We start from the raw sequence: 21725 nt of genomic DNA, 5'->3' as shown, positions 1-21725 counted from the left end.
GTGTTACACTCCCCTCACTTCTTGTAACCTACAAGCGTACAAAGATATTATACAGTCACCATGTGACAAGTGGGCCTGTGTAACTTCAAATACCAGGGCTGAATTTTAGTCCCAGTCCGGCCCTGCCTGCAAGATGTGACTTGTCAAACTGGGGGGTCCAGAATAAATCCCCCCAAAAGCAGAAAAACAAAAATGCATGTGGTGGAGGTGACAGGTGTAAGTAATGGTTCACACTGCGCTCCACCCCAGCAATGATGGGCTGACTGCGGTGCTGCAGATTCGTCACCGCCTCACGGTAGGGGCCTATACATTATCAGCACTCACAGGGCGACAGCAGCAGGAATCCGCTCTGCAATGCTTGGGGCGCGTGCACAGGTTACAGCATAGTGGATGGGAGCTCTAGAAACCCCCTATCCGTGCATGTGCACCCGCGGACACGGACTCCCAGTGTAAGGCCGGTTTCACACGTCAGTGGCTCCTCTACGTGTGGTGACAGTTTCCTCATGTACCGGAGACACTGACTCACGTAGACACATTACAGTAAATGTGTCTCTGCAGGTATCAGTGAGTTTTCCCGGACCGTGTGTCCGTTTGCAAAACACGGAGACTTGTCAGTGTTCGTGGGAGCGCACGGATCACACGGATCCATTAAAGTCAATGGGTCTGTGTAAACACGTACCGCACACGGATGCTGTCCGTCTGCGTTTTTCCTGTCATAGGGTTAAAATTGTAAAAATTGTTGCAATACACGGACCTTAAAAATGTAGTCACGGACATCACACGGATAGTCTACGTGAGCACACGGACAACTCCGGTACCGGAATTATCTGGACGTGTGAAACCGGCCTAACAGGCCAGATTAACCCCCCGCCCAGAATATACCCGGGGTTAAAGTGCCTAGGCCAGATTATACCCCGGGTATATTCTGGCCTAGCCCAAACTATACTCCGGGGTATAAATTGGATTAGTCCAGTTTATACCCCTCTGGGCCAGATTATACCCCGGGGTATAATCTGGCCTAGGCCACTTTAACCCCGGGTATATTCTGGGCGGGGGTTAATCTGGCCTGTTACACCGGGACCGCAGCACCTCAATTCCCCTAGCGGGAACAGAGGCTAAGACACAAGCTACGACATTATGGTCGGAATGGAGAACTGACACAAATCCTAGGAACAAGGACTACAACTCCCAGCCTGTCCGGACGCGCTGTGAGCCGCAGTTTCAGTCACAGAGCGAAGTAGCGCCCTGCACCGGCTCCGGAGGAGAAGAAGAGCCGCCTGAGCACTCGCCGCCAGACACGGAAGTAAACAAAGTCCACCAATCAGGCAGCGTCTACTCCTACGTCCCCAGACAGACTCCACCCACCCCTGTGTCTTCTTACACAGTCAGTTCTCTTCCAATCGTTCAAACTTACAAGTGACCAATCAGAATCGAAATGACGTTATCCCATGAGACCCGGAGGGAAGGGCGCAGCCAATCAGAACACGCGTAAGACCCATTTATGCTCAGATTTACCCAATGACAGACAGGCTAACAATTTGCCTTCCTGCGACCAATCAGACGGAAGCTTATGGTTTGGCTCGAGTTTTGAATACGGTTTATGGCTGCTGTTGGAGCCGCGCGGTGAGTGAGGGGCACCTGCCTGCAGTAGTGCGCTCCTGTGCTGCTCGCCAGCGCCGCGACCCCCGACTGGTAACTACACGGTCGGCTGTGGGGAGTTCTCTCCAGGGCAGTGGGGGGACTGCAGGGCTGTAATGTGGCGGCCGGTGGGAGAAGGCCGGCCCGGGGATTGTCCGCACACCTGTGCCCGCTGACACCTGTCAGTCACGTGTCACATCGGACGACCACCCTTGCACAGCGGGGGCCGGTGGGATGTTGTGCAGTGGCGCGTGCATTCCGTCCCTCGCTGTTCAGGATCTCTGCTTGCTGCCAGTGAGGGGCTGAGCTGTGCTGTCCCCTGTGCAGCCGGTGGCCAGGAGCCCCCAAAGTGCTGTGCAGGGACCCTCACCCTTATGGACCTGTGCACATGTTGCAGATTTGTTGCTTTCTTTTCATTGCAGTTTTGTCACAGAACCTGAAGGGTGTCCCCAGTGTGAATGGGATTCCTGAAGTCTCGTGCCTCCTCGCCTTTTTTGTGACCTACAGATGTAAATCTGTCAATTGTTCTGGCGTTTTTGCAGCAGATTTCACTCATTGAGTGGGGAAACGTGTGCAAAAAAAAGTATCTTTTAGGCTATTTGCACACGTTGCGGATTTCCTGTGGATCTGCAGCGATTTTTATTTATTTATTTTTTTCTTCCCCTGTGCAGAACCGCAAGTGATTTACAGTACAATGGGGAAAAAAATTGCTGTGCTAATGGTGCGGAAAAATCTGCACGGAATCCGCAGTGGATTCAAAAAAGTAGCATGTCAGTTTTCTGTGCCGTTCTGCACCCATTCCATTAGGAAAACGCAGGGGTAAGAGCACATGAAATCTACAGGAAAAACATGCAGATTTTGACCTGCGTTTTCTGCCAAGAGATGCAGAAAATTCCACAGGCAAATCCGCAACATGTGCACATAGCCTTACTCAGCATTTTTCCTGCCATGAGATGCAGAAATTTCTGCACCAAATACTTAAAGGGAACCTGTCACCAGAAATAATGCTGTTAACCTGCAGATATAGGGTTAATTTGCAGTCTAATAAGGCCTCTTTCACATTTCCATCTTTTTCCTCCCGTCGAAATCTGTAGTTTTGCAAAAACAGGATCCTGCAAATTTTTCCCCATAGACTTGTATTAGCGACGGATTGTGACGGATGGTCATCCGTTTCATCCATCGTGTACTGGATCTGTCGGAAAATAACTGGCCATCGGGCGGAGAAAACGTTGAGAGGAACGTTTTTTCTGTACGTCGGAAAATCGCTCAGCGTCGCTGACCGTCAAACACAGGAATCCAGCGACGTATCCCGTTTTTTCATTCTGAGCATGCCCGGAAGGATTTTTTTATACCTGAAAATGCAGGCAGGAACTCCTTCAATGCATCCGTCATAACACTGGATGCGTTGCACACATTTTCCACTATTTTCTCAACATCCGTCGATACGTCACTTCACTGCATTATGACTCACACTTACGTTGTTCGGGGTGCAGGAAGCCTTACAGTGTTACGATGCTGCCCGGCACCTGCACGTAGTGGAGAGAAAGTGATCCTTGTTCTCCCTCCCAGCATTCGGTGTTCAGTCACTGGTCTGAGTGTACAGAGCGTCTGCTATAACCGGCCCTGACTGACAGCTGAGCCCCCGTGATAGCGGCCTCTCTGAGTGAGTGGTGACTGAACCGGTCCCCCATGACCGAATGCTGGGAGGGAGAATAAGGATAATTTTCTCCATGCTGCGTGCAGGTGCCGGGCAGCATCATAACTGTTAGCCTGCAGATTAACCCTTTATCTGCAGGCTAACAGCATTACTCCTAGTGACCGGTTCCCTTTAACATGCTCATCCTCAGGTATGCTGGGGACGTGATGCCACCCTACAAAGAGGCAGAGTTTCCTTGCAGTACTAATAATTTTTATTTTAAAGCCCCATGGATTCCAGACTGCTGCACATGTGAGGAGAGGGGACCCGGCCCTTGTGGGCTGACAGGGTAATGGGGACTGTGGCAGCAGGGTCATTGCAGGCTTCCTGGAGAGATGAGTTTTCAGGTTGCATCTGAAGATCTCAATCACATGTGTCGGGGCATGGGATTCCAGAGGATGTGATGCTTAGGACAAGTCCTGGAGGCGATTGGGTGAGGAACACACTAGTGTGGAGGAAAGATGTTCTTGGGAGGTAACATGTGGGGAGATATATGGAGGATAGAGATTCTGCACAGCCTGGTACCCCATCTTTAGTAGTTTATACTGGATTCATTGGGGAACTGGAAGCGAGAGAAGGGATGGGCAGAGGAGCAATGAGGGGAGAGGAGGATTAGTCAGGCAGCAGAGAGCGGACTGGAGAGATCTGCGAGTGTTAGTTGAGGGGGGGGGGGCAGAGAAGAGGATATTGTGGGAGAGGAAGGCATGTACTAACATTTTTGTACATTCAGGCGTGAAGAATGGACGGATTTAGCAAATATTTTGCGTCCTTGGTGGTCAGGGCTTGGGTGTGTGATGGAAGCACAGAGCGGAGTGATGTTACACCCCGGCAACGGGCTTGTGATACAGAGGGAAGTGCGATGTCCTCTACTGCAATGGATAAGTCTGCACTCGATTCCTGGATACAAACAGGCGATGTTTGCATGTTCTTACCTCAGGTATTCAAAGGGAGTTTTTAAGTTTCAGACCTAAGCATTTTAAAGGCTACCTGTCACCAGGTTTAATACTTGTTCTGAGCTGTATGTAAATTGTCCGGTCCAGTTCGATTGCTGTGTTGACATTGATCAGCGCCACCTCTTCTGAGTGCATGTAAGTGGATGAAGTCTCGTGCCTGCACGCTGGATTCAGAGAGCTGCGCAGGCGCACCTTACTGTACCCTATTGAACAGCTAGTGACTACACAGTGAGACCTCAGGCATTACATCGATGACAGAGAGACTATACACTTACAGGTTCATCTCACAAAATTAGAATATTATCAAAAAGTTAATTTCAGTTCTTCAATACAAAAAGTGAATCTCATATATTATATAGTCTTTACAAACAGAGTGATCTATTTCAAGTGTTTATTTCTGTTAATGTTGATGATTATGACTTACAGCCAATGAAAGCCCAAAAGTCATTATCTCAGTAAATTAGAATACTTTATAACACCAGCTTGAAAAAAAATGATTTTAAAATCCAAATTGTTGGCCTACTGAAATGTATGTTCAGTAAATGCACTCAATAATTGGTCAGGGCTCCTTTTGCATCAATTACTGCATCAATGCGGCGTGGCATGGAGGTGATCAGCCTGTGGCACTGCTGAGGTGTTTTGGAAGCCCAGGTTGCTTTGATAGCAGCCTTCAGCTCTTCTGCATTGTTGGGTCTGGTGTCTCTCATCTTCCTCTTGACAATAGATTCTCTATGGGGTTAAGGTCAGGCGAGTTTGCTGGCCAATCAAGCACAGTGATACTGTTGTTTTTAAACCAAGTATTGGTATTTTTGGCAGTGTGGACAGGTGCCAAGTCCTGCTGGAGAATAAAATTTCCCTCTCAGAAAGGCTTGCTGGCAGAGGGAAGCATGAGGTGCTCTAAAATTTCCTGGTAGACTGCTGCGCTGACTTTGGTCTTGATAAAACACAGTGGACCTACACCAGCAGATGACATGGCTCTCCAAACCAATTACTGATTGTGGAAACTTCACACTAGACCTTGGAAATCCAGGTCTCAGAGTCTGGAGGAAGAGTGGAGAGGAACACAATCCAAGCTGCTTGAGGTCTAGTGTGAAGTTTCCACAATCAGTAATTGGTTTGGGGAGCCATGACAGCACCACCAGAGAGAGGGGATCCGCCCTTCAGGGACAGGAAACCTACAGGATAAAAGGGCGGTACCTCTCCCCTGCATCAGTTTGGTTTCCTGTCCCTGATGGGGAACCTACAAGGATCGGTACCTGTGTATGTCGAAGACCAACCGAGGAGTCCAGAGCCGGCCAGTCTGAGTTCTGGCAGCGGGGATGCCCCTGCCACGGCTGATGCGGTATCCAAAGCCGCCACGGCTAGGACCGATGGGTCTGGAGCGGGGGGGAAGCGCAGCCGCCACTCCGGATAGGAGATAGGGGCTTCTGGGACCTGGTGCGCACGAGGAGTGCCTGGCAAGATGGACGCCGCACCGGAAATGGTAAAACAACTTCTGGTTCGGGGCGGGTGCAGTGAGTGCATGAGGTGCACCAAGATGGCGCTGCCCCGGAACCACAAAGCTTCATTTCCAGGTCCCTGACAGCGCGTGCATGCGCAGAAGGAGAGAGAAAAAAAAAAAAGAGAAGAGCTTTCTCAGCAATGCAGCCACAGGGGGAGGGGCTGGTAATAGGCGCCAGGCTTTAAAAAAGCAGTGGGTAAAGGAGCTCCTTGCTGCATGCCGTCCCAAGGTAGTACCATGGAAGACAGCGACCAGCAGCTCCAGCCACAGCAGCAGCAGCGCCACCACCAACGACCAAAACCGGATGCGCAGAAGAAGCGAACTTCTGCTGACGCCCGAAGTTCTCGTTCCGGTAGCCATTCCACGCAGCACAGCAAAAACTCCAGCGTGGCGAACCAGCTACTGCCTATGGATCTCACGCTACAGGATCCTACCCCTCCTCCAGAAACGGTACCTGTGGCTGCGTCAGATTGGTGAGTGATCTTCGTGAAAGTTCACGGTTGTAATTGGGGTTCCCTCTTCTCTGTTTATCTTAGGCAAGGAAAAGAACGGGGAAAACAAAACACAGAACCTGCCCCTTGTGCGAAAAAGCTTTACCGCAATCCTGGGATAAGAAGTTATGTGACTCCTGTATAGGATGAGTCCTCTGTGAGGAGACCCCAAACTTCGCCTCTGAGTTACGATCTGTAATTAAATCAGAGGTAGAAACTGCGTTTAATTCCCTTAAAGGTGAAAAGAAAATTATTAGGAAAGAACCTGTTGCTTACTCTTACTCTGACTCTTCCAGCTCTGAGAGTAGAGACTCGGATACACGGGACTCCTCCTTCTCCTCTTCGGATAATGAGAGTGGAGGTTGTCATTGCTTACCCTAGATGAAGTTGACGCACTTGTAAAGGCAGTAATGTCGACTATGGGGGTATTGGACCCTCGTCCTAACAAAACAGTCCAAGATGTTATGTTTGGAGGACTATGCAAAAAAAGTTTTTCCCCTTAATGAAAACATACAAGCGTTAATTGAAAAGAAGTGGGAAAAACCTGAGAGAAAAAACTCATTGGTCCCCTCTATAAAAAGAAAATATCCCTTTCAAGAGGAGGCTTATACTTCATGGGATAAAGCCCCCAAACTTGATGTTGCGGTAGCTAAGGCCTCAAAAAAATTTGCACTACCCTTTGAGGATATGGGAGCTCTGAAAGATCCTCTTGATAAAAGAGCAGATACTTTCCTTTAAAGGGGCCTGGGAGTCGGCAGGGGGATGTTTAAGACCAGCCATAGCAGCTGCTTGCACGTCGCGTTCCCTAATGATTTGGTTTGACAGCTTAGAGAAACAGCTGATAAATGAGCTGCCTAGAAATAAAGAATTAGAATCTATCCCTATGATAAGAGGAGCAGCGGCGTTTTTGGCAGATTCATCGGCCGACTCAATTAAACTAGCATCTAAATCTGCAGCCCTTTCGAATGCGGCACGGAGAACATTATGGTTAAAGAGCTTTCCAGGTGATCTACAAACTAAGCAAAAACTTTGTTCAATCCCATGTGAGGGCAAGTTTCTTTTTGGAGAGACTCTGGATGATATCCTGCAGAAAGCAGGTGACAAGAAAAAAGGGTTCCCCAACCTGCCCCCAACATTCACTAAACGGCCCTTTCGGAATAGGAAATTTTTTTAGGAAAAGGCCACCAAGGGAGCAAAACTGATGGGAAAAGAAGAGACAAGGAGTTCCTTTTCGGTAATTCCTCACGGGATAGAACCCCCCCCCCCAAGTGACATCTCCCCCAGGGTGGGAGGGAGAATGTCTCGGTTCCTCCCGGCCTGGGAGAAAATTTCAACCAGCCCTTGGATACTAAACTAAATAAGAGTGGGGCTTAGGATAAACTTTCTATCCCTACCCCCCCCCCCCCCCCTCGAAACTATGTGGTAACACCGCTGAGGTCCTCTCCCCAACAACAAGAAGCTCTTGAACTAGAAATCATAAAACTGATAGACAAAGCTGTCTTCCAGGAAGTCCCCCCTCTGGAGAGAGGAAAGGGATTTTACTCCCCATTATTCCTGGTTCCCAAACCGGATGGGTCCTTCCGGACTATAATAAACTTACAGAAGTTAAATACTTATGTAAGGAACCAGAGATTCAAAATGGAGTCAATAAAGTCAACAATAACAAAACTTGCTTCCAAACTGTTTTATGATAGTACTGGATCTCAGCGACGTGTATTATCACGTCCCCATCTACAAGGACTCTCAAAAATTCCTCAGACTAGCAGTGGTTATGAAAGGAGAAATAAGGGAATATCAATACAGAGCTCTTCCCTTTGGCATATCAATTGCACCCCGCATTTTCACCAAACTGATAGCGGAGATGATGGCCCATCTGAGAGAGAAAGACATCTTGATTGTTCCATATTTGGACGACTTTCTGATTGTGAGCAACTCGGCCCAACTCTGCCATCAACAATGCGTCAGAGTGATAGATACTCTAAAAAATTTAGGCTGGCTTGTACACCTTCAAAAATCAAAACTAGAACCAACCAGGGTTCAGGAATTTTTGGGTCTCACCTTGGACTCTATTTCTCAAGAATGTCACCTCCCAGTCCAGAAAAGACAAAAGATAATAAATCTAGTGCTAGAAGCTCGCTCAAACCCTTCCATGACTCTGAGAAAAGCGATGTCATTACTGGGGTCCCTCTCTGCTTGCCTTCCAGCAGTTCAGTGGGCTCAACTCCACACGAGACAACTCCAGTGGGACATTCTGAGAAACCAGATTATGCTAAGGGGACATTTAGAAGGTGACACGACTCTAAATTTAGCTACTATTCATTCCCTAGCTTGGTGGATGAATCCCAACAACCTGTCAAAAGGGATCCCCTGGGTGATAGAGGTATCTCGGATAGTTACCACAGACGCAAGTCCCACAGGGTGGGGAGCTCATCTAGACAACAGGGTCACTCAGGGAGTATGGACAAGTCAGGAACTCTGGGCTTCCTCAAACCAAAAAGAACTGTGTGCTGTGAGTCACGCATTACTGTTTTTTTCCTAGACAAATTACAAGGGCATCATGTCCGAATATTTTCGGACAACAGAGTAGTGGTAGCCTACCTAAACCAGCAGGGGATGGACCAAGTCTCAAACACTACTGAAAACCACCTCTGAAATTTTCAGCCTAGTACAGAACAACTTCCTATCCCTTTCGGCCCTACATATAAAAGGGGTAGAGAACCAGAAAGCGGACTTCCTGAGCCGTACTCAATTAAAACAAGGAGAATGGTCTCTAAATCGGAACATCTTCAACAAAATTACATATCTGTGGGGAATTCCTATAATAGACCTCTTTGCCAACATGCACAACAGAAAGGTGAAAACCTTTTGTTCCCTAGACCCCAGGGGGAACCCTCAGGCGGTAGATGCATTCACGATTCCTTGGACTCAGAGCCTAGCCTATGCACTTCTTCCTACTATCCTCATCCCAGCAGTTCTGCGAAAAGTCAGGCAGGACAGGTCCAGGCTCATCCTAATAGCCTCCTTCTGGCCCAAAAGGGCCTGGTATTCCTGGCTGAGGATGCTATCGGTCACCGATCCCTGGGTTCTTCCGGATCTTCTGCCTCGGGGACCGGTGTTCCACCCTCAGAGAATCTCCACCTGACAGCGTGGAATTTGAGAGGTCACTATTGAAGGAAAGGGGTTTTTCTGACAAGTTAGTTTCTACACTAATGAAAAGTAGAAAGCCCGTGACCACAAAAATCAATGTCAAAACCTGTAAAAAAAAAAATTTTGTCCACCTCCGGGCTAAAGTTTCAAGACTGGGTCCCAGTTGCTGAAATACTAGAATTTCTACAAAAGGGTTTAGATCTAGGCCTTTCAGTAAGTACTTTAAAAGTACAAATAGCAGCCCTAGGAGCATTGTTCTGTGAAAACATAGCGGCCAACCCTTGCGTAACACGGTTTGTCAGAGCAGCCGCAAGGTCTAAACCAGTAACTATACATAGACTACCAATCTGGGATTTGAATCTAGTCTTGTCAGCTTTAACAGAATCCTCGTTGGAGCCTATAGAATCAATACCGCTGAAGATTCTATGATTTAAAACTGCTCTCCTGATAGCCCTAACATCGGCCCGCAGAATAAGTGATCTCCAAGCCCTGTCTGGAAACCCTCCCTTTACACAAATCCTGGACGATAAGGTTGTGATAAAAACAGACCCTGCCTATCTACCAAAAGTAGCGTCCACATTCCATAGGTCTCAGGAAATAATCCTTCCTTCTGTCCAGACCCTAGGAATAAGAAAGAAGAAAAGTTCCACACATAAGATGTCTGGTTCAGTATCTAAATTCCACTCAGCAGCATAGGAAGGAAGGGTCTCTTTTTATCTGCTTCCAGGGACCCAGGAGAGGACTCAGAGCCTCTAAAGGCACTATGGCACGTTGGACAACAGATGCATTATCCTTGGCGTACTCGTCCACAGGGAACGCAGTTCCAGAGGGTCTGAAGGCCCACTCTACAAGGGCTATGGCGACCTCCTGGGGCGAAAGATCGGAGGTACCATTAGATCAAATTTGTAAAGTGGCCACCTGGTCATCACCTTCAACCTTTTTTAGACACTACCGCTTAGACCTAGCCTCTTCATCTGACTTAACCTTCGGAAGAAGGGTTCTGCAGGCTGTGGTCCCTCCCTAAGCAACAATCTCTGCAATTCTCTCTGGTGGTGCTGTCATGGGGACTGAGAAAAGCATAGTTACTCACCGATAACGGTGTTTCTCAGAGCCCATGACAGCACCTTCTTATTCCCCCCCCCCCCCCCCAATCACGTGTGCGGTGAGCACATTCTTTTGTATGAAATGTGTTTTTTGTATATAGACAGTGTTCACTTGTTAAGCAATATGATAAAGTTGTATATTTTTTTGTTTTGAGTAACCTGGAGGACCTCCGATGCTCTGTAAACAAAACTGATGCAGGGGAGAGGTACAGCCCTTTTATCCTGTAGGTTTCCTGTCCCTGAAGGGCGGATCCCATCTCTCTGGTGGTGCTGTCATGGGCTCTGAGAAACACCGTTATCGGTGAGTAACTATGCTTTTTTTTCAGCAGGAAATTATCACTAGAGGAAGTGATAAGGATCCCCTTAACAGGTAGCACTAACATACAACGCTTTTATGACTCCAGGCCTGAAGGGGGAGCTCTAAACCCAGTTTCAGGCTGGCTTCCCTATAAGTTCTGGTCTGGAGGAGGAGTTAGTAGTCAGTCTGTGTGAGACAGTGAAGGGAGAGGAATCACAGGAGGAGAGAGAAACTGGAGTGGAGCTGCGATTGGGCTCACTCCAGGTTTGAGCGCAAGAAACTGGACACCGTCCGAGGTTGTGTGGGAACTGTATGCCCCACAGCAGAAACCTGAGGATCAGGATATTGTAGGTCTCCTGGCAACCACTGACACTAGAAGGCACAGCAGCAGATTAGATCCCAGAGTCACCACGAGAGGGGGCACCTGTAAAAAGGCTCAAACTGCCTGCCATGCTGGTAGTGTCCACCTAAAAGGACAGATTGAGAGAGGACCTTGTGTGAAGATTCAGGCAGCAAGGGACAGAGAATTCAGCGTGTAATAGCGTGCAGGGTTGCGTATGTCACCACGGAACAGACAGACCAACTGTTGAAGGGGATTTATTAACAGGGGTAAAATTCTCCTCGCAGGGAGTAAACAGGGGGTTAATAGAGTCAAACAGTAAACAGTTAAGCGGAATCAAAAGGGTTAACGAGTGTTCTTGTAACTTATCAGCCCAGGGAGGTCCTGACTGGAGGGTCCTTTTTCCCAATGTGGATACAGTCACCAGCAGGGCTTGAGATCCTGAAGTCTCTTCTGTGTCTCCTGGAAAGTCCGGGGTTAAGCCTCTGCAGCCTGTTCTTCTCAAAGTGAAACTGGAACCAGGAAATAGCACAGTCTCTCCGTCACTGCTGCAGGAGTCTCCGTAAGCCTGGCAGCTTCTCTATAGTAACGATGTCACACACACACACACTGGGCAGTTACTTATCACACTCAGGGATCTTTGCTTGTCACTGCGGTCACCAGGGCTGCACTGAGTCACTGTCTCTGCACTGTCAGGGGAAGAGTCTTCTCAGATTATGGAGGCTTCCAAGTCCCCACTCTCACTCCAGCCTTAGTGCCCTCACGGGGAGCACTCTGTCATGGGGAGCGCGGCGCTGCAGCCTGCTTTCTCTCTGACACGCCGTCCCCTCTCAGGCGCGCTCTCTCTCCCGCACTTTTCTGACCACTCCCCTCTCTTTTCCCAGCAGCCACCACGTCCCCCCTGTCCAGGGCAGAAAGTCTTCTCCCCCCCCCCCCCCCCGAACAACCCAGCTGTCTAAGTGGTTCCAGGCAAGGAGCAGGGAAAGCAACCTCCTTACAAGCGCAGAAAGGAAGGCTTCCAACTCCACCTGGCTAGGGGGATTCCAAATTACTTCCAGGCTGCCAAGATTCCAAAGACCACCTGTAATCTGTGTACCTGAACTTTACCAGTAAAAGGTAAAGAGACTGCAACCCTGTATCCTCCAATTCTTTCCTCCAATTCTTTCCTCCATCTCAACATTTATCATCCCTTACCAACTGCTCCGGGAGCCCTGGGGACTAAGCTCTAACTGTGGGGAGCTATACTGACTCTGCTGCAACACCATCAGCACCAGTGGACCCCTGGCCGAGTACCACAGGTGGCGTCATGAACATTTATCCCATAAACTTTATTTCCCCTTTAATTGGACTCCCAGGGCCACAGACCGGGTTACCGCTGCCGTGACACATCGCTTTAAGAACCAGCCCGGTTCCAAGTACCCCATGGTCCTAGCGGACACGCCACTGTAATGGCCAGTTGAAGGGCTAGCAGGGATCTTGGGTAGTCAGAAACACGCCTCCTGTCTCCTAACTGGGGTAGCCTGTTGTTCTTTCCCGCCCCCTGCAGTTCTGTCTTCTGTGATTGGCTGTTATGTATAATACATGTCCATCACGGTCACCAGGAGGGCGATGCATGGGGAGATCTGTTCGAGGAAGGATGATAAACTACTGATACTAACTCTCCAATGAGAAGGGGATCATCTGGTAAATGTCACAAATGAGCCTAAGCACTGCAGAGCGTGGGGTACCCAACTCTCGGCCCAGAGGCATCATATGGCCCAATATGCCATTAATTTCTGCCCCAATCAACTAGTACAGGAAAAAAAAGTTGCACATTGTCATCTGTCCCCATATGTTTTAGGACATTAGGGTGCTTGATCCCACAATGGGGTGATCCACATCTGTCATGGCCTTGCCCTCTGTGTTAACTGGGGCTAAAGGGGTTCCCATAAGTACAGGGTCTGGACTACTATGTATCAGGCATTTATGGCTTACTAGATGGTAGCCCGATTCTAACGCATCGGGTATTCTAGAATATGTATGTAGTTTATTTATGAAGATTTTAGAATAATACATTGAATACACAGGATTTGGCCAGCCGCGACCAATTAGCGAAGGGTGGTTCAAATCCTGCGCCAATTCGCAGCCGGACTGCGCCTGTCGCTGATTGTTCGCGGCCGGCCATGTAGTATATAGCACAGCCCACGGAGTGTATAACAGCCCACATAGCATATAACACAGCCACGTATTATATAACAGGCCACGCACGCAGTGTATAGCACAGGCCACGCAGTGTATAGCAATGTGGGCACCATATCCCTGTTAAAAAAAGAAAAAAGTGATATACTCACCTTCCGTTGGCCCCGGATGCAGGCGAAGCGGTTACCGACGATCCTCGCGCGCTCCGGTCCCAAGAGTGCATTGCAGTCTCGCGAGATGATGACTTAGCGGTCTTGCGAGACCGCTACGTCATCATCTCGCAAGACCGCAATGCATGGAGCGGTCACTGGAGCGTCGCGAGGAGCGGGGAAGGCCTGTTCCTGATCTGGGGGCCGACGGACGGTGAGTATATAACGATTTTTTAAATTAACATTAGATTTTTTAACTATTGATGCCGCATAGACAGCATCAATAGTAAAAAGTTGGTCACACAGGGTTAATAGCAGCGGTAACGGAGTGCGTTACACTGCGGCATAACGCGGTCCGTTACCGCTGCCATTAACCGTGTGAGCGCTGACTGGAGGGGATTATGGAGCGGGCACTGTCTGCGGGGAGGAAGGGCCATTGTGCCCCCGACTGTGCCCGTCGCTGATTGATCGCGGCAAAAAGGCCACGACCAATCAGCGACTTGGATTTCCATGACACAGAGGCCGCGACCAATGAATATCCGTGACAGAAAGACAGACAGAAAGATGGAAGTGACCCTTAGACAACTATTTAGTAGATAACTTTTATGTGCTGGATATGACTCTGATGTTAAAGGGAATCTGTCACCTACTTTTTCATATATAAGCTTCAGCCACCGCCATCAGGGGCTTATCTACAGCATTCTGTAATGCTGTAGATAAGCCCCCTGATGTAACCAGGGGCGGTCCGGTGGGCGTCGCCATACGGTTCCTCCCATCTTCATACGATGTCGTCTTTGCTTCTGTTGCGGCTCCTGCTAGGCGTACTGATTTGCCCTGTTGAGGGCAGAGCAAAGTCTTGAAGTGCGCGGGCGCTGGGCCTCTGACCTTTCCCGGCGCCTGTATAATTTTATTGCTGTTCTTGGGAATAATTCAACATACCAGTACACCCCTGCTTTAAAGGATTTGCCACTGAGATTTTTTTTTTTGTAGTAGTAATTCGGGCCTTTCTCAGGTGCCCTCTTGTGCTTCTACAGTCGGTAAGCCAAATCTCCTACTCCTCAATTTCCCAGACTCTGAATCCCTCATGGCTCATGTTTAAAGCAAACCTGTCACCAGAAAAAATGCTGTTAAGAACGTTATAAGGCTATGTGCACACGTTGCGGATTGGGGTGCAGAACTTTCTGCACGAAATCTGCATCTCCTGGCAGAAAACACAGGTGCAGATTTGACACTTTTTTTTAATGCGGATTTTATGCGTTTTTCATGCATTTTTTTTTTTTTTTTACCACTGCAGATTTCTATAATGGGAGGGTTCAGAAACGCTACAGTTCCGCACAAAAGAAGTAACATGCTACTTTTGATCCGCGGCGGGTTTTATGCGGATTTTTCCACACCATCAGCACAGCAGTTTTTTTTTTTTCTACTGATTTACATTGTACTGTAAATCACTTTGCGGATCTGCAGCGTTTCTGCACGGAAAAAAACGCTGCGGATCTGCACTAAATCCGCATCGTGTGCACACAGCCTAAAACTGTCCGGTGCCTGCACGTAGCCTTGTCCTGCGGGAAGAAAACAAAAACTTTATTCTCCCCAGCAATGTATCCGTTTGTCACATGGCAATACGCAGCAGCACTTCTAACCGCACCCCGACCCTGACTGACAGCTGAGCCCCAATGCAGAGGGAATGTCAGTCAGGGCCGGGGTGCGTTTAGAGGTGCCTGTCATTATAACACGATTAACACCATATCTGCAAGTTACTGTAAGTGTTTTCTGGTGACAGGTGCCCTGTAGGCTTCTTTTACACTTACCGTGGTTTTGTGGCCCCAATAGATTTCTATGGGGCCGCAGTAATTCCACGGAGCACCGTATGACCGTGAGGGCCGTATTTACGGCCGTGAAAAATATCGAGCCTGCTCAATCTTTTCCATGGCTTACGGACACGGCCCCCATTGAAAATCAGTGTGGCCACAAAAACATCGGAAGCTTGTTTTTGTGGTGCACCGTGACTTTCGGTTTGCGGAACGCCGTTTTTTTTTCCAATACTTTATCCATAGTTTTGGAAACCCGAAAAACGGCGATCCGCAAGTTTTTTTGCAGTCCTTTATTGCGGCACACCGTGAAAATTGTGGCAATACTACCCCCAAAAAAGGCCTGCAATAACGGGCCACAAAAAACACGGTAAATGTAAAAGAAGCCTGAAGTAATTACATTTATAACGTAGTAAAATGGTAACATCAGGCATTATGATACAATAATCAAGCTGTTTTGGTCTACTTTCACACTAGCGTTTTTGGCTGCACGTCGCAATGTGTCGTTTAGGAGAAAAAAACGCATCCTGCAAAATTGCCTGCAGGATGCATTTTTTCCCCATAGACTAACATTACCGACATATTACCACACGTTGCAACCGTCGTGCGACGGTTGCGTCATGTTTTGGCGGACCGTCGCCACAAAAAACGTTACATGTAACGTTTTTTTGTGTGTCGTGTCCACCATTTTCGAACTCGTATGCGCGGCTGAAACTCCGCCCCCTCCTCCCCGGACCTTACAATGAAGCAGCGGAAGCGTCTTAAGACTGCTTCCGCTGCCAACGTCGGGCATTTTTTTTCACAGTATGCGTCAGGCCGACGCAGCGCGACTGCCCCGTACCGACGCTAGTGTGAAAGCAGGCTTAGATAGAACATAAAATATGTTGGAATACAACTTTAGAACACAAAAAAACTTTAAATTGTAAATATGCAATACACTATGCAGTAAGGCCTGTTTCACATTAGTGGTTTTTTTTGCAGCGTAGGTTTGTATACCTATCTTTAACATTGTGTATGCAGGGAAATACATTGGCATCAGTTTGGGTGTGGATGCGTCCGCGTGCGGTGTCCGGCGAACGCAGCATGTTGCATTTTTTTGGTGTTGCGTCAAATATGCGCAGGCATGCGGATCAGTGTGTGTAAACCCATTACTGTCTATGGGACCGCATTGGTACGCAAGGACATGCGTTCGATGCGCTTGCATACTTCAGACTGCGCAAGTCCATGAACTGATTGAGACGCGCCCTCCTGGAAATATTGACGTCATGCGTAAGCTGATGCGGATAAACGCAGTGTAAGTGGAGCTCCCCCAGACACAGGGCCGAGGGGTACCCGGTAAAGGGCCTCTCTGTCTCGGTCTTGGGGTTGTCACGGTGGCCTGGCCCGGTCCGTGACCCTGCTAAGGGGCGTCCAATTAAAGGTGGTGGTGCGATGAAATAACGAGGACACAGGGTTGCAGTCTCTTTACTGAAGGCTTTGGGATCCGCATTCCAGAGCACTGTTAACACGGCTGTCCGAGACCGGCCGGTCCGAAGGCACATCCAGAGTTCCCTTTGCAGGTGGAAATCAGTGCCTACCTACTAGCGCCTGGGTGTTGTAGTACTTCCCTGCTGAGCACCACGGGATAGTCCTCACAACTGTCGTGTATGTTTCTGTTCTTTCTCTCCGTCCCCCAGATGATATGGATAGGACGCACCCGTATGACGGGGTAGGCCTGGAGTTATTTTATAGGGACCCTAGAGATGCCCCTCTCCCACAATTGCCTCCGTTGTCTTCATTAGGTGTAAAAGGTGAGACAGCCAACCCGAAGTAATGCGTAGAGTCTATTACTCCCTCGACGTTCCGGCCGCCGGCTACGCGCCTCAGAAGGATGTTGCCGATCTCGGGGCACGACTCCTTCTGGTTCTTTCGCCTTTGTGCTGTGATCTCGTTTCTCACTTCTCCACAATATACCTCGCTTCGTGTCCTTTCTTAAGATGCCGCCGCAATGAGGTGCAAGCACGGCTCCGTAACGCTCTGTCCTTTCGCTAGGCCTCTGTCAGGATCCCACCCCTGACAGGGACCCCCCTGAATCTTCCCAAGTAACGCTCTCCTCTCTCTAGATGTTACCTGGGCAAAACCCAGTCAGCTTCTCTCCAACTTCCTATCCAGCCCCCAGTTTTACCCAAGTGTGAGGAGTGGCCTAATACATAGGACCCTTTGCTCCCCCTGGTGGCCGGAGTGTGAAGTGTAATGTGTGACTGTGATACCTGGTCAGGTGAACTCCTTTAGTGCAATCAGACGTACCATCACTCCCCTTAAGTGGCAGAGCGACGTTACTGCAACGACCAGGACTCTGGGGTGCTGCACATGCTTGCTACCTTGGTGAGCATGCACCATAAAGCCCTGTGATATCTACCTCAAGGCGGTGGGCTAGGTGTCCTTATGCCTTCCTGGACGTGTTCTGTGCACCATGAAACTAAGGAGAAAACGCCACATTTCATTACACATGCTCAGGGAGGAAACTAGTAATGCACATATATGTGGGATTTCACGGGCTGCGCAGATGGCGTAAATGAGGATTTCTGTAGCCAGAAAGTCTAGCTGGGGAAGTCTCTCTGTGTGATTTGTAAGAGGAGTGTCTGCAATATATTGTTGTATATATTAATAATTTTTCCACTTCTGTTTGTGGACATAGTCCTAAATAGGTTTTCCAGCATTTGAAAACTCCTCTTCCCTAGCTGCATGGTGTTTTAATAAAAATAAAAAAAAAATCACTTTTTTACTCACCCTCTTCAGGTCCAGTGGGGACTCTCCTCAATTCCTACCAACATCTGTTATTATTGTGCAGCGCTGATGTCCCATTGATGGCACTGCAGCCAATCGATGAGCACAGTAGCTCTGACCAAGTTATTGGCACATGCTGGTCAGCCACTGAGCCCACCGATGTGCTGCAATGTCAGTTTTTGACTGCAGAGAATAGTAGACACCGGGAGCAGCTGTGGAGACTTGGCTCTGGACCAGGGAAGGTTTTGTTAAACAATGTGGGTTGTTTTTTTGTTTTTTTTTTTGTCTTTAAAACTGCAGTTTGTAGACAGGGGTTTTCTAAAACCAGAAAATCCCTTTTGTGATCAAAATTCTTTCAAGTAGAACTGGGACCTAATGAGACTTGAATAATTAATTACATTGAAAATAATGTCAGAATAATTGTAGTCCTTGTTGGAAGTTTTCTGTGATGAAGGCTCCCAAGACAACCTAGCCTAAGCTTGCATGTAGGGCTGTTTCTTCGTATGTTTTAGATGTTGGAGCTTTATAAATAATTATACATGTATTGATTTTGTGACTTTCTTCAATTAGGAAAAATCTGTAAAATGCAAGATCTCTGAAGTGTTCGGTGGAGTATCGTGTCACAAACTGGAACCAAGTGTAAGCGTTGAGATATAAACATTATTATTATTATTATTATTATTTTCCTTTAAATCCTCCTCTGTTGCATGATTGATTGACCTCTAGACTGGCCAGCACAGTGTTACTATGCCTTCCCAGGGTGGCCCATTGTTCTGATTGCACCTGGCTGTACTCTGAATACCAAGAAAGCATGACGCAAAGCCCAGACAATGGGTAGGACGTCGGTCACATCGGGGGAGAACATGATTACAGTATCTGATGCTGGACTAGTCTTGGAAGTAGCATGTAGTGAGAGACTAAAGGCCCCGTCACACATAGCGAGGTCGCTAGCGAGATCGCTGCTGAGTCACAAGTTTTGTGATGCAACAGCGACCTCAGTAGCGATCTCGCTATGTGTGACACGTACCAGCGATCAGGCCCCTGCTGTGATATCGCTGGTCGTGTCGGAATGGCCTGGACCTTTTTTCGGTCGTTGAGGTCCCGCTGACATCGCTGAATCGGTGTGTGTGACACCGATCCAGCGATGTCTTCACTGGTAACCAGGGTAAACATCGGGTTACTAAGCGCAGGGCCGCGCTTAGTAACCCGATGTTTACCCTGGTTACCAGCGTAAATGTAAAAAAAAACAAACAGTACATACTCACCATCTGATGTCCGTCAGGTCCCTTGCCGTCTGCTTCCTGCTCTGACTGACTGAGTGCCGCCGTACAGTGAGAGCACAGCAGTGACGTCACCGCTGCGCTCTGCTCTCACTGTACGGCGGCACTCAGTCAGAGCAGGAAGCAGACGGCAAGGGACCTGACGGACATCAGATGGTGAGTATGTACTGTTTGTTTTTTTTTTGGTAACCAGGGTAAACATCGGGTTACTAAGCGCGGCCCTGCGCTTAGTAACCCGATGTTTACCCGGGTGCTGCAGGGGGACTTCGGCATCGTTGAAGACAGTTTCAACGATGCCGAAGTCGTTCCCCTGATCGTTGGTCGCTGGAGAGAGCTGTGTGACAGCTCCCCAGCGACCACACAACGACTTACCAACGATCACGGCCAGGTCGTATCGCTGGTCGTGATCGTTGGTAAATCGCTATGTGTGACGGGGCCTTAAGTTTAAAGGGAACCTGTCACCCCCAAAATCGAAGGTGAGCTAAGCCCACTGGCATCAGGGGCTTATCTACAGCATTCTGGAATGCTGTAGATAAGCCCCTGATGTATCCTGAAAGATGAGAAAAAGAGGTTAGATTATACTCACCCAGGGGCGGTCCGATGGGCGTTGCGGTCCGGTCTGGGGCCTCCCATCTTTATAGGATCACATCCTCTTGTCTTCACGCTCTGGCACAGGCGTACTAATCCGCCCTGTTGAGGGCAGAGCAAAGTACTGCAGTGCGCAGGCGCTGGGCCTCTCTGACCTTTCCCAGGGCCTGCACACTGCAGTACTTTGCTCTGCCCTCAACAGGACTGACAAAGTACGCAGGAGCCGCAGCGTGAAGACAAGAGGACGTGATCCTATAAAGATGGGAGGCCCCGGAACGGACCACGATGCCCATCGGACCGGACCGCCCGCCCAGGTGAGTATAATATAACCTCTTTTTCTCATCTTTCAGGATACATCGGGGGCTTATGTACAGCATTACAGGATGCTGTAGATATGCCCCTGATGCCAGTGGGCTTAGCTCACCTTCGATTTTGGTGGTGACAGGTTCCCTTTAAAGGGCATCTGTCACGAGGATTTTACACCTCAAATTAGACGTGTAAATAGAGGATTTCATGCTGAATAAATCCATATGATTTTGTTCTGTTTTTTTAACAATAAATCAGTGTTGCATTTTTTTTTTTTGTTGAGAAACCCATTGCAATTGTGTGCACATGAGCTGCGAGTGCTTTGTGGTGGTACTTGACACTCTAGCCCTCCCTCACTACTTCCCACCCACCGCCTGCCTCCTGTATGATGGCTAGGCCACTCTTTTAGTGACCTGCTGTCCCTGACAGAGTTCACTGTCATTGTCTGGGGCAGCCCTAGTGCAGGTTGTTGCACTGGGTCTTTTGACGTCATGAGGACCTTAGTATGCATGCACACCTTAGTCACGGACAGTTCTTGTGAGAGCTCATGATCATGGAAGGCAAATCGATGAGCGGAGCGACCGATCTGTCAAACACAGGAGGCAGGTGTTGGGCAGAGAATAGGGAGGAAGCTCAGGAGTGCTGCAAGTGCAATGTCCCACCCCAAAGCACTTGCAGTTAATTTGCATATGATTTAGATGATGGAGCTCTCAGAAGCTGCAAAACGGATTTCTATAATTAAGGTACGGATTTAAACAGCATGAGCATGCCATTAGTTTGACATATAAAATGTTCATGATGGGATCTTGTGGTGCACTCCCACACACTAGTTTGGGTCCAGGCAACCCTTGCAGCATTACTTACAGTAAGCAGAAATAGGTCTCTGTTGTATTGGTGAAGGCTTGGGGAGATTTGAGAGGTTTTGGGTTCAGCTGCATGATCTGGTTTTATTCTGTCTTTCCTTTCCTAGGCTGCTGATTAACACGCCATCATGACTGACAACAGTGTCCTGGTACCTGCTGGCGGCAGGAGCCTGCTCGCTGACATGTCTGTTTTTGACTCCAAAATCACAGAGACTTCGAAAGAGAATCTCTTTTCCGGCCACGCAGATGTAGATGGTAAAGTCCAACAATATACCATACATATTGTCTTGTCCTGTATGTCACTCACATTGGATTGGATATATACTAGAGACATATAAAGCCAGGCTTGTCCCACGCTTGACCTTTATCACCTTAAGTAGTAAAAATCGAACTTCTATTTGTTGGTTTATAAGAGAAGTACAAAGTCCGATAGTTACATCACAGATCTTGTGTTGTCTGTGCCGCTCGTTGTGCTGAGCGGTCCCACCTCCTACTGGCATGTGTCATGGTGAGAATACTGCGCTTGGCCCTTGTCTTTTAGTGAGTGTTACTTTCACATGCAGTAAATTTTGATTGTGTTGAATCTGCGTTGCCTTTACTTTATAATTTCACCTTGGTGT

General features: G+C 48.5%; 1 protein-coding gene across 6 annotated transcripts in view; it reads left to right on the top strand.

Moving 5' to 3' along the window:
- The first annotated feature begins 1523 nt into the window (after window positions 1–1523).
- Window positions 1524–21725, top strand: part of ECT2 (epithelial cell transforming 2) — a 145121-nt gene continuing 124919 nt past the window's right edge. For 4 of the 6 annotated variants that reach the window (XM_077290521.1, XM_077290519.1, XM_077290520.1 and 1 more), the window contains exons 1-3: window positions 1524–1623; window positions 18639–18707; window positions 21213–21360. In XM_077290521.1, coding sequence (XP_077146636.1) covers window positions 21234–21360 — 127 coding nt within the window. In that variant the 5' untranslated portion in view covers window positions 1524–1623; window positions 18639–18707; window positions 21213–21233. Of the gene's footprint in view, window positions 1693–18638; window positions 18708–21212; window positions 21361–21725 lie in introns of all 6 variants that reach the window. The other 2 variants (XM_077290518.1, XM_077290522.1) reach the window with 2 other exon arrangements.

Source organism: Ranitomeya variabilis, chromosome 2, assembly GCF_051348905.1.
Source record: "Ranitomeya variabilis isolate aRanVar5 chromosome 2, aRanVar5.hap1, whole genome shotgun sequence".
NCBI classification, from domain to species: domain Eukaryota; kingdom Metazoa; phylum Chordata; class Amphibia; order Anura; family Dendrobatidae; genus Ranitomeya; species Ranitomeya variabilis.
Note: the sequence above shows the minus strand (reverse complement) of the source record. Positions and strands in the feature narration are given on the sequence as shown.